Source organism: Mytilus californianus, unplaced genomic scaffold (genome assembly GCF_021869535.1).
Source record: "Mytilus californianus isolate M0D057914Y unplaced genomic scaffold, xbMytCali1.0.p SCAF_2, whole genome shotgun sequence".
In the NCBI taxonomy this organism is placed as follows: Eukaryota; Metazoa; Mollusca; class Bivalvia; order Mytilida; family Mytilidae; genus Mytilus; species Mytilus californianus.
In genome coordinates, this window is record NW_026262668.1 from 3,918,872 (window position 1) to 3,934,158 (window position 15,287).

Sequence of the window (15,287 nt, forward strand, 5' to 3'; positions counted from 1 at the left end):
AAAATGTATTTGTTGTTGTGACTTGTAACCGTGTCTAATGTAAAGAAAAATAAATATTGGGATTGAAATGTTACGGACATAATCTCCTACCTAATGATCCCTTATGAGAGTCGCCTCGGTAAACATTTTAAAATCCATTTTAACATTATTCCACAGAAAGTTCACATAATGCATCAAGTCGAGTTTAAAGACAAGTTAAAAAAGATATTTAATAAAACATGTGTACCGTGTTGGATTTATATTCGTTACGTACATAGAACAAGGACAGTTGGAGATGTACCGGTCACCTTTATTTGGCCCCTCAATTCAATATTATGTAAGACTCCTGTTAATAAACGTACATTTGTAGTAAACAATTTCTTCTATAAGTAAATCGCACATTGAAACCGATCACGCACCTATATATAGGCCAACCCATTGGAACTATATATGTGAGAACGTGATATGATTTCCGTGAACTAGCTTCCATCAGCCCGAGCTTGACACCAAAAGACGAGAATCAACACGTTGGAGAACACTCAACTTAAAAGAGGTTAAATATCAATGTGTAAAAGATCAAGAAAATTTTAAATATGTTGATACAAACAGAGATATATAATTGTCTATACATCTATGATACAAACAAGCTATTACATATATATATATGACTTTGTGTTGTTTCCTTTACATCAACCCAACCGACGGGCGACAAATCAAACATTTGATATGTCTACATTAATACTTAGAAGCATGAATGTTTAATGGTATCATAAGTTTCCGATTAAAAAAAATTACGGAACAAATTTTTTGGTCATATGAAAGCAAAACAATGCAAATCTATACAGACAAAAATAGTCATGTCTACAGTTGCACACATATATCAGAAAAATAGTTTTTATTACTTTTAAAAGTGAAAAGGTTACTTGGTCGTATCCTTCTTGTCTTCAGATATGGTTTTTCCAGTTGTAATTAAAAGTAATTATAAATCGCATATCAACATCCTGAGTATGATCTTATTTGGAGATTGACAATATCAGAATAAAATCTGTATGCAATAAAATACTAATATGATTAAATAGAAACTGGCACTTGCAAAACATGCCTCAGGAAATCTTCTGACTATATGGTAAATGTAACTCTTACTTTAGACATATCATTTTTTGCTAAACCGGATTTTAAAAAAAATCCTTTCATTTTACGTGGATAATAGAAATTTGTTTTTTCTCATAGAAGACCACGGGTAGTTCGAATTTCCACTTACAAACGATGAACCAGGAAATACTCATCAAATAATACAGTTTTCAACACCAATTACTGTCGAAAATTACATTTTGGAATTGTACAAGTTTCTGCTTTTCTCAAGACGATATTGTTTTTGGTCTGGTCAAACATGGTTTATTTATCAGTTGAAATATGCTTTGAACTAGCTTTCAGTACCTGGGACTTTTTTGTCTGTTTGTTAAGTTTTTGTTGTGCTTCGTGCCGATCTGACATGTCTGAATATATCAGATCCCTGACAGTTGATTTTAGTTTGTTCTTATGGTGACCTGTAACAGTTACACCACTATCCAAGGCTATTGTAAGGCCCCGTCATGACAAAATACGAAACAGTTCAAAACGAGAAAACCGCCAGAATTATGCTAAAACAATAAATAAAAAAAACAAAGATGACAGGCAGCAACCAAGGAAAACTGTCTAAATTACAGGCAACTAAGGTCAGCCCATATAAAGAATGCGGTGGAGTTACACATGTATGTGAGCGCTCAAACCTTCCACAACTCTTAAACTCGGACGTTGGTGTATTCAATCGGTTTATTTTTAAAATAAAACTGCTTCTGCCTTTTTCTCTTGATTTGTAATGATCTTTTATGAATGAGGTATATTGTAATAAGCGAAAAATATAAATAATGAAAATGTTCAAAGTAGATAGACTCATAAAATGCCGAAGGGACAAAATAAAATTATAATTCAAATAATAACAGAAAAAAAACCGACGTTGTGTGCATGACAAATCAAAGTACTGAAGTACTGAACATCGGATGACCACAAGTTCTTGAGGATGGTCAAAAGCACTTGTCTCAGAAAAAAAAAACAACATATCTCTTTACCTGAAACTGAGGTTAATGTACAGAGATATATTTTTTTCTGAGACAAGTTCGTGCGTGGATGATGAATAAATGACAGGAAATTCATCTTCACCGTAATAACTACATGTATTATATTGTAGTGATACAAATCAGTATACACTGATTTGTTGTTATATATTATATTAAAATAACAGTTACATACATATATGATTTGCATCCATTTGTATATCATTCTATTCTACTATTCTAATAATAGTGCAATGCAAGTGCATGGTGGACACTTTTCTGTAAAAATTCGATTTTTCTAAGATTGGATACGAGTAGGCATTCATATTTTCCCGCAAAAACAATTACAGAGTTACCGGTCCTTCAAAACGTTCTTTGAGATATTCTTCCGCATGCTTTAGCACAATTTTTCGGTACGTGTGCATTGATATTATCAATGATTTTTTACTTATATATATATATATATCTAACTACAAAACATTTTCATATTATTAATTTATGTTGTAAACAAAAATATTTTTATCAGTATTCATTGAAGAGATGTATTTATATCAAACGATAAGGAATGTTATTTTGCATTCGTTTATGTGCGCATATTTATCATGTTTATAGATCGGTTACAAACCCAAAACTAATTTACATAATGGAAATCTAGGCGATAGCAATACATCGGGATGACCTCAAGGTCATCGCGATGTAAAAAGTTCGGCGATGTGTATCATTTGATGATGCCGTAATCTAAGAACGATTTTGTCTTTCCTATGCGCCGATTGTGTACAGGTGAATGTTATTTTTTATTTATCATTATAAACCTCTTCCGTTAGCCAATTGTACATATAATATGAATTGTCAATCATAACATGTATATAACCAGTGTATGTAATGTGCGAATCCTAAAATGTCATTTTTACTGTATCCGTGGTGAATTTCTGATGTAGAATGATAAATAAACAGACGACAAATTCAAGATTTTTGAATAGAATAAGAAATAATATATGTGTACTGTTTTTATAAATTCATGATATAGGTATGATATGCGGACGGGTTTTCATCGCGCCTACAGCCATCCAGGTGCAAAATTGATACACAAATAGATAAATATTAAGAATAGTTCACGAACAGAGCGTGCAAAAAGATTTAAAAGTAGCAGTTAAGTTTCATTTGCAGAAAATGTACCTTTTAACACAATTATTAAGGCTGTTTAACTTAAAACAGGTTTTGTTATTCAGCTTGTTGATATTGAATCAAATTCCACTATGCCGTTTTTCTTTATGCGATTCATGTTTACTGTCGAATAATGATACTAGACTTTCATTTTCACTGTTGGGCGATTCATTTCTATTGTATATGCGATGCATTTTCACAGAAGGAAATTAATTAATTTTCATTATATAAAGTCTCAATTCAGCCAACTCTCTAATAAAAATTTATGAAGTCAGAAGGATTGATTATATATGCATACTTAGTGAGTGAAAGTCTGAGGTAATATATCAATAAATTCCTTAAACATGGTATTTATTGCTAATATAGTCAATTCTATTTTCTCGAATAATTTGTCCTGATCAATATGTAGGATAAAATTTATTCTTTCCTATGACACGTCATCATTAAATACATATATCTTGGACAGTTAAGCCAATCCACGTCACCGGAAAAGCAAAGTTTCTGTTTCGGTCTAAATCTACATCGCATACTAATAAATTAAACGTCATTAGAGCTAATTTCCTAATGCTTGTAGTTAAAAAGTGTGGTTGGCCTTGCTTGTGTAAATGTACTCTAAGCATTGCAATTAAGATTGAGCAAACGTTTATACAAACAAAGCAAGCAAGCCAACCAAACATTTAAACTACAAGCGTTAGGAAAATAGCTCTAATGGATGTATTTGAGATAACAAAGAGCATTTACAAAACGATCTTCATTTCACGATTGAATGAGTGGAAACGTTTCCATCTTGCACAAACAATTGACGCTTGGATGACTGGATAATTGATATTTATCATGCCATTGTGTATAAATCTTATACAGTAAAGAAAGTTCGAGCAACAGTCGAGTCACCTTAAATATGCTTGAATTTCTTACAAGTCGGAGTTACAAATAAGCCAATACACAATTGTGAGAATACAAAGAAATATTGAAAACAGTTTATTGTTACATGTTTAAATGGTTCTACACCACGGGGTATACATAACCGCCGTACAGTTGATTCCGGCCGTTAATCGCTACATCGCGAAGCAATGTTGGTAGATATACCGTTCTTGTATTTACACCAAAGACTAATCAGATCCGACATTATTGACTTACTGTTCAGTTAAGTATTCAATGCTTATGAAAACAAAGTTTACTGCTCCTGGCAGCATTGTATATCATTTATATTACATGAACACCATGTGACTATTTTAAATAGACAGGTCTGATAATTACTTGTAAATATCGCGAAACAAACACTATGTGTAACTCAAACTTGATTAAACTACAAATAGAGCATAGTTGATTGGCTCTTTCACAAAGAAAATTCGTCGTAGAAAAACGTTATATTCATGGATGTTCTGCTCCAGTAAATTTTCGGATCCATGACAAGCTAATAGCAAACTCACTAACAATATTTGAATATTCATGAAATGAACGTGGTTATACCCGAGTATATTCAAGTAAGCATCTACGACTAGCTTGCATTTCAAATTGTAAATATCATCAATATTAAAGTCATTTAAAAACTATTTTTAGTTGTTGTATGTCGAATAATCATATAAAACGACAATGAAAATTCATCGCACTTCCAAAAATTCCACATCAGAAATGATTGCACTTACAGTGATAATTCATCGCATCTATAGTTAAAATGAACGCATTCAGTAATCAATATTATGGATTCTGCTGCTTAAATAACACCTTTTTGGACGATAATCATGTTTTTATACATTAAAATGAAATTCTGTTAAAATATACATTCAAATCTATTATTTTGTATTTTCAAAAAGAAAACAAACGCAGTTTTCCCATCATCCGTTATTCTACAATAGACATACTCGCATACAACAGTGAAAATGAACTAACTGGATTCGCACTTTATATACACTATATAACTGTTGTCCCCTGCTCACATCGGTAAGCTATGTTATTATGTTTCAGGACACTGACCTGCCGATATGTATGGCCTTCGATGATCAGAGAATTGACTCCTCGGCTCGTTTTAGTGTGCAATATGTCCATCGTGTCACAACGAAGTTCCCGAACAATATGAACCAAAATTAACTTAAACATAAGGGAGCACCGTTTATATCCAGAGTTTACTAATATACCTTCTAGGTATAGTACATGTACATGTATTTACTCACCCGTGTTAAAATGTAAATGCAAATAGAAGCAAATATAGAATCGGTGCTAATGAAAGGATCGAATCGGCGCAAATGAGAGATCTAATTTTTTTCAAATCGGCGCAAACGTCATACGCCCTCTAAGAAAGAGGACGGGTTTTTGATAGTAAGATATTTTATGCAAAGACCCCTAAATGTGTAATAAATCTTCTTATATATTTATTACATTTTAATCATGACCGTAGTTTCACATCACATGAGTCATGTTAAAAGATTCTGTTATTGTATAAACCGCAAAAATCAAATGTTGATACTTACTATATCTTGAAGAATATGTTAATTTAAAAATAAATTTAAACGGTAATGGTGGTTTCTAAGCAGGTACAGATTATTTACATAAAAACCTTGTATACATGATGTTTTTGTAAATCTGGTACCAATGATTCGTTAGCTGCGGAACCGTAGCTCTTAGTTCCTTATGTTATTTTTTTACTATTTGCGGTCTATGGTCCGCAAATAGTCAAAAAATAACATAAGGACCTAAGAGCTACGGTTCCGCAGCTAATGATTCGTACGATAAATGACGAATAATAATAGCAAGGCTCATTAATTTATTTAATAGCAATAAGGCACCATGCAGTAATTTGCTGATGATTTTTTTTTACCCGATCATGAAATTATCCAATCTTTATGATTTTGGCTTTGTGATCAATTTGAAGATTGATCTTTCGGGCACGTTAAATGTAATAATAATCAAAGCTGAAATGTCACGGAATTACACGTCAATTAAATGAAAGATTAGACCTTCCCTCACAGTCAGAGAAAAATATAACGGTGATAAAAACAAAACAAAAGATAATTTAAGGAATAAAATAGAAAAGACCATACACAAAGTTGAATGAAAAAAATGAATAAAAAGTAAAAAGAATAAAATAAACAAATTAATGAGATTTAAACACATAAGTTTTCGTGGTTAAAACATAGATGTATGTGTTTATACATCTAAGGTTAAACTTAATGCATAACACAGTGGCTAATATAAATGAAAGGTTTATTTGTTTCCGTTGTTCTGTTGTTAAATTGTTAATAAATTCAGTCAACGATATAATATTATTCGTAATATTTTTATTTTTAACATGTTAAACAAACTCTAGATCTGCAGATCTAAAGAACACAGATAATTCATTAATATAAATACGACAACCATGCTCTCTTAACCACATACACAATCATTAATGTACAAACTAAAATCATGCTTTCTTAACCACACACACAATCATTAATGTACACAGTAGGACCATACTTCTTAACGAGACACACAATCATAAATGTACAAACTTAAATCATGTTTTTTTTTAATAACAAACACAACAGTTTTCTTCAATCATTAATGTATAAACTAAAACCATGCTTTCTTAACGACACACACAATCATTAATGTACAATCTAAAACCATGCCTCTTATTACCACACAAGCAATCATACTATAACCTTTCTTTCTTAACTACACATACAATTATTAATGTACACAGTAAAACCATGCTTTATTTTTAACCACACACGTAATCATGTATGTACAAAGTAAAACCATGCTTCTTAACCACATAAAACAGTCATTATAAACAAACTAAAATCATGATTTCTTAACAACACACATTATCATTAATGTGTGTACACGTTAAAATCATCCTTTCTTAAGGGCATACGATACAGTTTTGATCCCATAATGAAATTTTGATGAAAATTTGCATATAGGCTATTTTTTACCTGATTAAATCAAATATGTAATAAAAAATATACCATCATGTGCTACTTTTTGAGTAAATTGAGGTTGAAATTTCAGATATTTCCTCAAAATTCGGATTTGTGGACGTTCTTTTCTTTTCGATAGAAATACATAACTTTTTTGTTTTAAAAGATAAACACAAGCTGTTTTTTGTTAAATTATTTGTAATTTCTGTTTTATATAAATGTTCTATAAATTTGTACATTTTATTTTTACAAATAACTCATATTAATCAAATGATCATGATTGCAGAAAAAAAAACGTCATTTTTTGCTGTATATTTATCAAATTTAAAAGAAATTGCAGTATTGACTTTTTCATGAAAATTGGTAAACATAATCTTCATTCGTAATCAAACCAAATGTCATTTTAAAAAAAGAGGGGTCCATGAACTCGTTTTCAAGTTAAATCAGATTGAATGATAAAAATCAGTCGAAAACTGCATCTTTTCCCGATAAGTCACAGTTTGACGTCGCGAAAATAACAATTTACGTTAGCAACGTCATTACCTCCCCTGTAACTGTATCGTATGCCCTTAACCATACACACACACACAATTATTAATGTAAACATTAAAACCATTCTTGCTGAAATATTCAATTATTAATAAAAATTCATTTCGGTCATATGTACGTATACGTGTGGCATAAATGTTTGTCTCATTTGCTTTTACTGAGTGCGTTTTGTATACGGCAAAGAAATTTCATCGCTTTAGACTTTTGCTCTGGTCGTTGTTGTATATTTTGACAGTTAGGTAAAATTTTATTAAATGATTCGTACGATGATGATATTTCTAATTTTCTTTTTGGTGATGAACCATTAATGTCCATACAGTTTTGATTGTCATTCAACATGCAGACTGACATATCGTCGGGTAGGGACTCGGCTGATATCATAGAAAATCTACTTGAGCTCGACTCGCTCGATGATCTACCTGACGACAGGATAGTCCAAGAATGTGTTCTTTTTTCGATCCGTTCAGGGGTACTCTTTTTCAACTCTGGTGAACTATTACTTTGTGGCATTCGTGAATTGTTCTTTCCTTGTTCCGATGACCTGTTAAATTTCTCCATTGATGACGAATTTGATAACTCTTTTCGTTCATGACTGTTTTTAGGAACAAAACTCAATTCCTGTTCAGGATCTAAAGGAGCCCTGATTGAAGAGGCTAAGCGGTCCCAAAACCATTCCATTAAATCAGGTTTAGTATAGTCACAAATAGTAACATGTCTTAAAATATCTGGTATTTTAAGTTTGTCTTCCAATAAAACAGGAATCAATCTTTTCTTTCGTGCTCCTTAAAATGTAGAAAAAAGGAGACAATGAATGTAAAAGTCTGACAGACACAATTATTTTCAGTCATTTACGCGGTTTATTCAGTGTGCACCACATTTTTGGGGCTATTTCGAATAGACAGAGAAAAAATTACAGTCATTCCTTATAATTTAAATCTAAATTCCATTTTAAATAGTAAATAATGAAAAACGTTGATGACGTCACGGTCCAATGAGAAAATTATGTCTATGAGCTGATAGACAAAAAACACTCAGCCAATCAGAAAACGTGCATCCAAAATTAAATTATTAGTAAAATTTATTGTACATGTAGATGAATTATTATATAAAGTGTATTTCTTAAAAACTCCGGTCAAAGCTGTCACTATAACTTTATACCGGAATTGGTTTGAAAGATTCCTAAGGTATGTATTGTTAAATCGGTATTCCAGTAGTATAAGTTAGCGCTTAATCTTTAGATTGTCTCAAAACTTTCATTTTCTTTATTTTTTAGCTTTCTGTGTAGTGGTTTACTATTGCTGTTTTGTCATTTTGTCATTTTACTTTTTTTGAAATGATGAAATTTGACTTTTGATTGCTGATTGCAGCCTTGGTTTTTCCTTCTCTCTTTTTGTCGCTGTTTACGATGCATTTGTCCCTAACACGGCCTACCCTCATGGGAAATACATGTTCATAACTTGGTGAAAGAGTTACTTAGTTTTCATCTTCTTTGAGTAAAATATTTTTTATATGATTATAACAGTTTTTCGCAGATTATATTTCTTAGAAACGTTATATTGCATATTTGAATGAAATTACCTGGCGCTAATGATTGTGCAAATTTAACTTGGAAATCGCAATCTTGGCTGAGAAGAAACTCGTGGCTTATTACTATGACCATTCGTCTACATCTGCAAAAAAAAAAAGACAACATAATTATGATTACTTATGCAGCAACCTAATTTATCATAGAGATATCTGTCAGTATCAGCTTTTAAAAATGTTCATTACATGTAATGATGTTGACCATGATATCACACAGTTATAAAAATAATAAGAGAGTAGATCTGAAAATTAATTTTAATAACGTGGCGGTATTTTTTTCAAACAATATTTTCAGGGAATTTACATGCAAATAAGTTTTTTTAAAATTAAGATGTTGTTACTTTCCAAATTATATACCGTCTTTTATTTTCTTGTTCAAGTTAATGGTAATAAAAGATGCAGAATGAATTTTTATTGGTTTTACGACATATATTTAGAAAGGCCAATGAGAAGGATTGCGAGCACGTAAAACTGGTTCATCACCAACCCATTGTGTGCCTGTACAAAATCAGACTATCTTGAACAATTTTTTCGATATTTTCGTCTATATTTTTGAAGGTGTTGCGTGTTGTCCAATATTTTTGGTAATATGTGTTATCCTGTTTTTGTATTATGTAAAAGGTTTTAATACTGAAAATCCAACATCATTGATTGAAGGATGACAAAGTAGAGAACTTGACTAATGTAAGCTGGGAAGACATTTGATATAGCGATAAAGGTTAATGTTCATAAATTTATGACTTTATTTAAAAAGTTTGACACAATGATAAACTTTTATATTAAACAAAAATCTAAAGCAGACCTCCCACATTCAAACTGCCCTCCAGTTCATGTTCTGCTTTGTAAAACGCTAACAATAATTATGTCATAAAAAGAAAAAAATATTGACAATTCCATTCGGTATTGAAGCTATTGGAAATGAGTTATTGAAATCCAGTGTGTCGATTATAAGAAGTTGCGGAAATACATTTGTACAACCGCTTTCAGATATGGCAAAGTCCTTATTATGCAATCGGGAACCTCTAAATTTACTTGGAAGAAACTTAAAACAAGATAGAAGGTTAACAATGTCCAAGAACATACAAGAGGAGAAGATTCATTAAAAACTAAGTAAATGGTTTACAAATACAAAGTTCAAACCGCTGAACCAATAAATGATTAACGGCAATATTTAATGAGTGAGAGGTGCATGTAATAGAAGAATGTAGTACGTTTGAATATATGCAAAAAGGACAAAAAATGGGAACGTAAATGTTTATTCTTAAATATCTACGCATATTATAAATTGCATTTAAAATGCATTTGGTTCCCTCACTCAGAATAAACATTGTCTAACATTTTATTACAAAACATCAATGTATAAACCTCAATTACCTTGCTTTGATCAATTCAGCATCCATCATGTATTTTGCCCCTCCAGCAAGACAATCTCTAATGGGAATACAAAGTTGCAAACCATGTTTGTGTTCAAGCTGTTTAATACATTGTTGTACAAAGTAAGAGTCCTTGCCCTCTGCATTTGGGTTGTAACAAATAAAAGCGTCATATATAACAGGATTATCTGAAGAAAAAAAAAGATAATTATTCCCTTATAGACATTTGTAAACAAGTTGTTGCTTATTCATTATATAATGTACTGGCAAAGAAAGGTTATGACGGGCGTTACCATCTTTACATATATATTAGTTCTCCTTCAATCTATTCGTTTATCACAATACGTCCACAAAATGTGTCCTTATGCAGTATTGGTACATAGATATAGGAAGATGTGGTATGAGTGCCAATGAGACAACTCTCCATCCAATAGATATAGGAAGATGTGGTATGAGTGCCAATGAGACAACTCTCCATCCAATAGATATAGGAAGATGTGGTATGAGTGCCAATGAGACAACTCTCCATCCAATAGATATAGGAAGATGTGGTATGAGTGCCAATGAGACAACTATCCATCCAATAGATATAGGAAGATGTGGTATGAGTGCCAATGAGACAACTCTCCATCCAATAGATATAGGAAGATGTGGTATGAGTGCCAATGAGACAACTCTCCATCCAATAGATATAAGAAGATGTGGTATGAGTGCCAATGAGACAACTCTCCATCCAAGTTACAATTTATAAAAGTAAACCATTATAGGTCAAGGTACGGCCTTCAACACGGAGCATTGGCTCACACCGAACAGCAAGCTATAAAGGGACCCAAAAAATTACTAGTGTAAAACCATTCAAACGGAAAAACCAACGGTCTAATCTTTATAAAAACATGCATTTTCATCACTAAGAGTTATATTTTTTTGTCCAGCTAAATTAACTAATGAATGGTTGCTTTTTCAAGGAGAAATTTAAAGGTCCCAATGAATAAACTCCTCAGAGAACAATAGCTATTGTAAAGGGACAGGTGAACTTGGAAACATCTAAATGGCTTGATAAAGAGGAACTCATTATGGGGAAAGGTTTAGTTTCTTTCGCAACAATTCTTGATTGTAATCGTACTATAACTGGTGACGTATAAAAACTTAAGAAGTACCTGGATTTGCAATATCATGGATTGTCAGGAATTTTGTTTCATCACAAAAATGGTCTCCTATGTTAGGTGGAACGGTTGTTGAAGATACTAAAATATAAATTCATAAAAATTACAGTCAATTAATAAGATAAACTCATAGTACAATGTATCAGTATTATATTGTATACATGAAAAATGTGAAACACGGGTTTAGTATTTCTTTACATGTATCTGAAATTAACCGCGACGAACAAAATGTTGATGATACCTATGGTTGCATAATAAACCCCCCCCCCCCCAAAAAAAAAAAAAACAAAAAAAAAAACATCTGAAAATATCTTTACATTTACGAAAAATAAAGATAAAGAATAACAATGCTGAGTGATGTCTGTTTGATGTATTATCATTTGCAAGGAGAAATGTCTGATTAACTTATATATGTATATACAATACAATACAATATTTTTATTGTCAATCAAGGACGCACTTAGAGAGCAGTATAATTACAAATAATTTATTACAATGATTATTATTAATTCTTAATGATATATAATGACAAAATATAGAATAGAAAAAAAAATAAACACAAAAGAAAAAGCAAAACCCCAGATATGTATATTTATACTGCACTCGTTCTATTTGAGCAGTCAAAATGCGTTGACCGTATATTTCTATGTCATATACAGTCACTGACCTGATATCACTTTTCCTCATGAATATTTAAATAGAAATTGCCGAAATTATAATTAATTATTCATACGACCTATTCAACCTGTTCTTGTTTCCAATGTATGCAACGACTCAAACTTATTTCTTTTGCAATTTTTAGAAAAAAAACATATTTCACTTGTTAATACTTTTGGTTTGCAAACTATAAATCATTAGGTTTTATGCTTATTGTTGATATTTTAGTTCATTCTCAAACAAATTCGTTCACCATCGACTGCGGGTTTCAACAGGCAATGTACATTTCATTGTTATGTATATTTCCCCGCCTGCATGATATGAGGCCTTTTTATAAAAGGGGGAAGTTTCCCAATATTTAAATCAAATAATAACATTAACACATTAAACAACAAATGAAAATGTTTTTTTTTTAGATTGCAGTTTAAGACAATAATAGTGCATTGACTTGACATATCAACGATATAAGGATTCGGCCCGAAACGGGGAAAAAGCTCGGCAGAGCCTCGCATTTCCCTGTTTCTAAGCCTCATCCTTATATCGTTGATATGTCAAGTCAATGCACTATTATTGTCTATATATTTAACATAAAGAAATGTTGAGGCATATATTCAACTGTTTATGGATATCATTAGTGCCATAAAATTCAAATTTGGCCTATGAATGATTCACTGGGTCAGTTAACCAGCATATATATATACTCAATATCACAATGTTGTTATATCGTCACGAAAACATTTCACTTAAACGAAATGACAACTGATATAAGGGAGGTAATAAAAACTTACTGGTGGGTTCTTGTAATGGACAATAATCGTTTTTCAGTCTTTCTTGTTGGTCGATAAAAGTTTGTGCATCTCGTTCTGCAAAATAAACATGTATACATTTTGTATTTAGTGTAATTTTGAAGTTTTTCCTTTTTAAATTTATAACATTGTAGGAAGAATTGAGTAATAAAAAAATTTAAGTGAGGCATTCAAAAATGAAATGGTGTTGATAGGTTTTTCCAAAACCCAATTATATTATGAAATATTGACTTGTGTTTATATTCGAAGATTAACAAATCGGATTATTGACAGTTTGTTTTCTATTTTAGATCATCATGTCTCCATGGCAACATTAAAGAAAAATAGATTTGGTAATTGTATGCTCTTTATTTATTTATTTATTTGTTCAAACATTATGAATGGATGAATTTGAACGTGCCGAATGAAATTTTTCAGAATAATATTACGTGATAGAAATGACGAAAGCGCCAAGAGGCTTTTGTAATTCAAACTCCATAAAGAATCGGCCAATACTTTTTAACCATCGCTTGTTATGTAAAAAAAAGAAGAAAAATTACGCCTGGAAAATTCAAATGTTCCACGAGATACAGTTAACAGTTGTATTTGTAATACTTGTACCGTTTTATCTGTAAATCGTACCAGGTATTCTGTTGTAAAGTACATAATAGTTTATCGCTTGTGTTTGTCTCCTAGTGTATTGAGTTTTTCATTATCGTAACGTGTTTCAGAATATAGAAAGACTGAGACACGTTATATATGATATTCGCCTCTTACCTATATACGATTTGCTATCAGATAAAACGTCTTTCCTATCTAATTTGTGTAAACAAGACCACAAGTGTCCCAAAGTAGAATCCCAATTTGAATTTGTTTCCCATTCATAAAGAAGTTCTTCAGTCGGTTTCCCTGATCTTTCCATTTTTGATATTTCAAGATTGCTGAATCCCACCAGTTCAGCTAGTCCTCTCCAATCACAAAGCATTCCATTATCTACATTAATAGCGGTTAACTCTTTATCCAAGTGCATTGCTATTTGACGACGGGCAGTCGGGCGTAAAGCCTGGAGAGAAATGGACCTGAATTTCGGCTCCAGCATTGTGATTCTATCGTCCTCCTCCATATCACAGTCTGTTATAGTTTCCATTGTTACAGTAAAATGTCCTCGAATCTGTCAAATTGAAAAACGGTGCTGCACTTATTGTGCTATAAAATTTATACACTGAATTTATTAAAAATATTAATATTTTGTGTTTGCATTTTCTTTGTATTCCTATACTAATTCATATGCAATTTGAACAACCACGCTTACAGCTTAAATGGAAGATTACAATTGAACGTAAACTGATTGTGAATCAAGTTTTAAAGTAGTTACGTAAATGACCTAAAATGTGCAATGTATTGCAATTGATCCTTGGCTATATTTAAATACTTCCGTGATCTGCTTATTGGGTAAACCCCTTTTAAATACATCCTAATATGGCATTAAGGTAAAACATTAACACTCCATGTAAACAGGAAGAAAACATACTGTCATATCTGCCATTTAAACTTGGGAAACCCCAAAAGTTTTAAGGCATTGAATTTCTTTTGTATATTTAAAAACCTAATTGTATACACATGTACTAAATTGCAAGTTAGATAAACAAAGATATTGTGTATTACAGAAAATGGCAGGAACACGTCTCTTCTTTTTAGTATTGTTGAATGATTTTTCTTAAAATCGGTAAACACTTGCATTGAACACTGCATGTACAATTGCTATCATAGAAGTCAGTCAGAGAATTTCCTTAAATCATTTATTTGTTCCTTACAAATCCATTTTGTTAGATCAACACGTTTTGCATTTATTCTTTGACCTTAATATGTCGATTTCCAAGTGCTCAAACACGTGTTTCTTTAAGACTTTTACCCCTTTTCGGATGGTGTTTTTAACAAAATCTCAAAGTGCCATGACATCAATACAGCTACGAAACGAATAAAGTAGATATGTGACTGTGTACATATACTTAGGTAATAACATAGTCTTCACAGTTCC

At 31.6% G+C, this 15,287-nt stretch overlaps 1 protein-coding gene across 1 annotated transcript; it reads right to left on the minus strand.

Annotated features, from left to right (window-relative positions):
• Positions 1-6,494: 6,494 nt before the first annotated feature.
• On the minus strand, positions 6,495-14,626 carry LOC127729105 (myeloid differentiation primary response protein MyD88-like). The gene is made up of 6 exons (XM_052236759.1): positions 14,027-14,626; positions 13,253-13,327; positions 11,802-11,888; positions 10,646-10,832; positions 9,266-9,357; positions 6,495-8,469 (listed from the first exon to the last, which is right to left on the minus strand). The coding sequence occupies exons 1-6, from the start codon at positions 14,394-14,396 to the stop codon at positions 7,832-7,834; spliced, it is 1,449 nt and encodes a 482-aa protein (XP_052092719.1). The 5' UTR covers positions 14,397-14,626; the 3' UTR covers positions 6,495-7,831.
• Between the last annotated feature and the right edge of the window lie 661 nt (positions 14,627-15,287).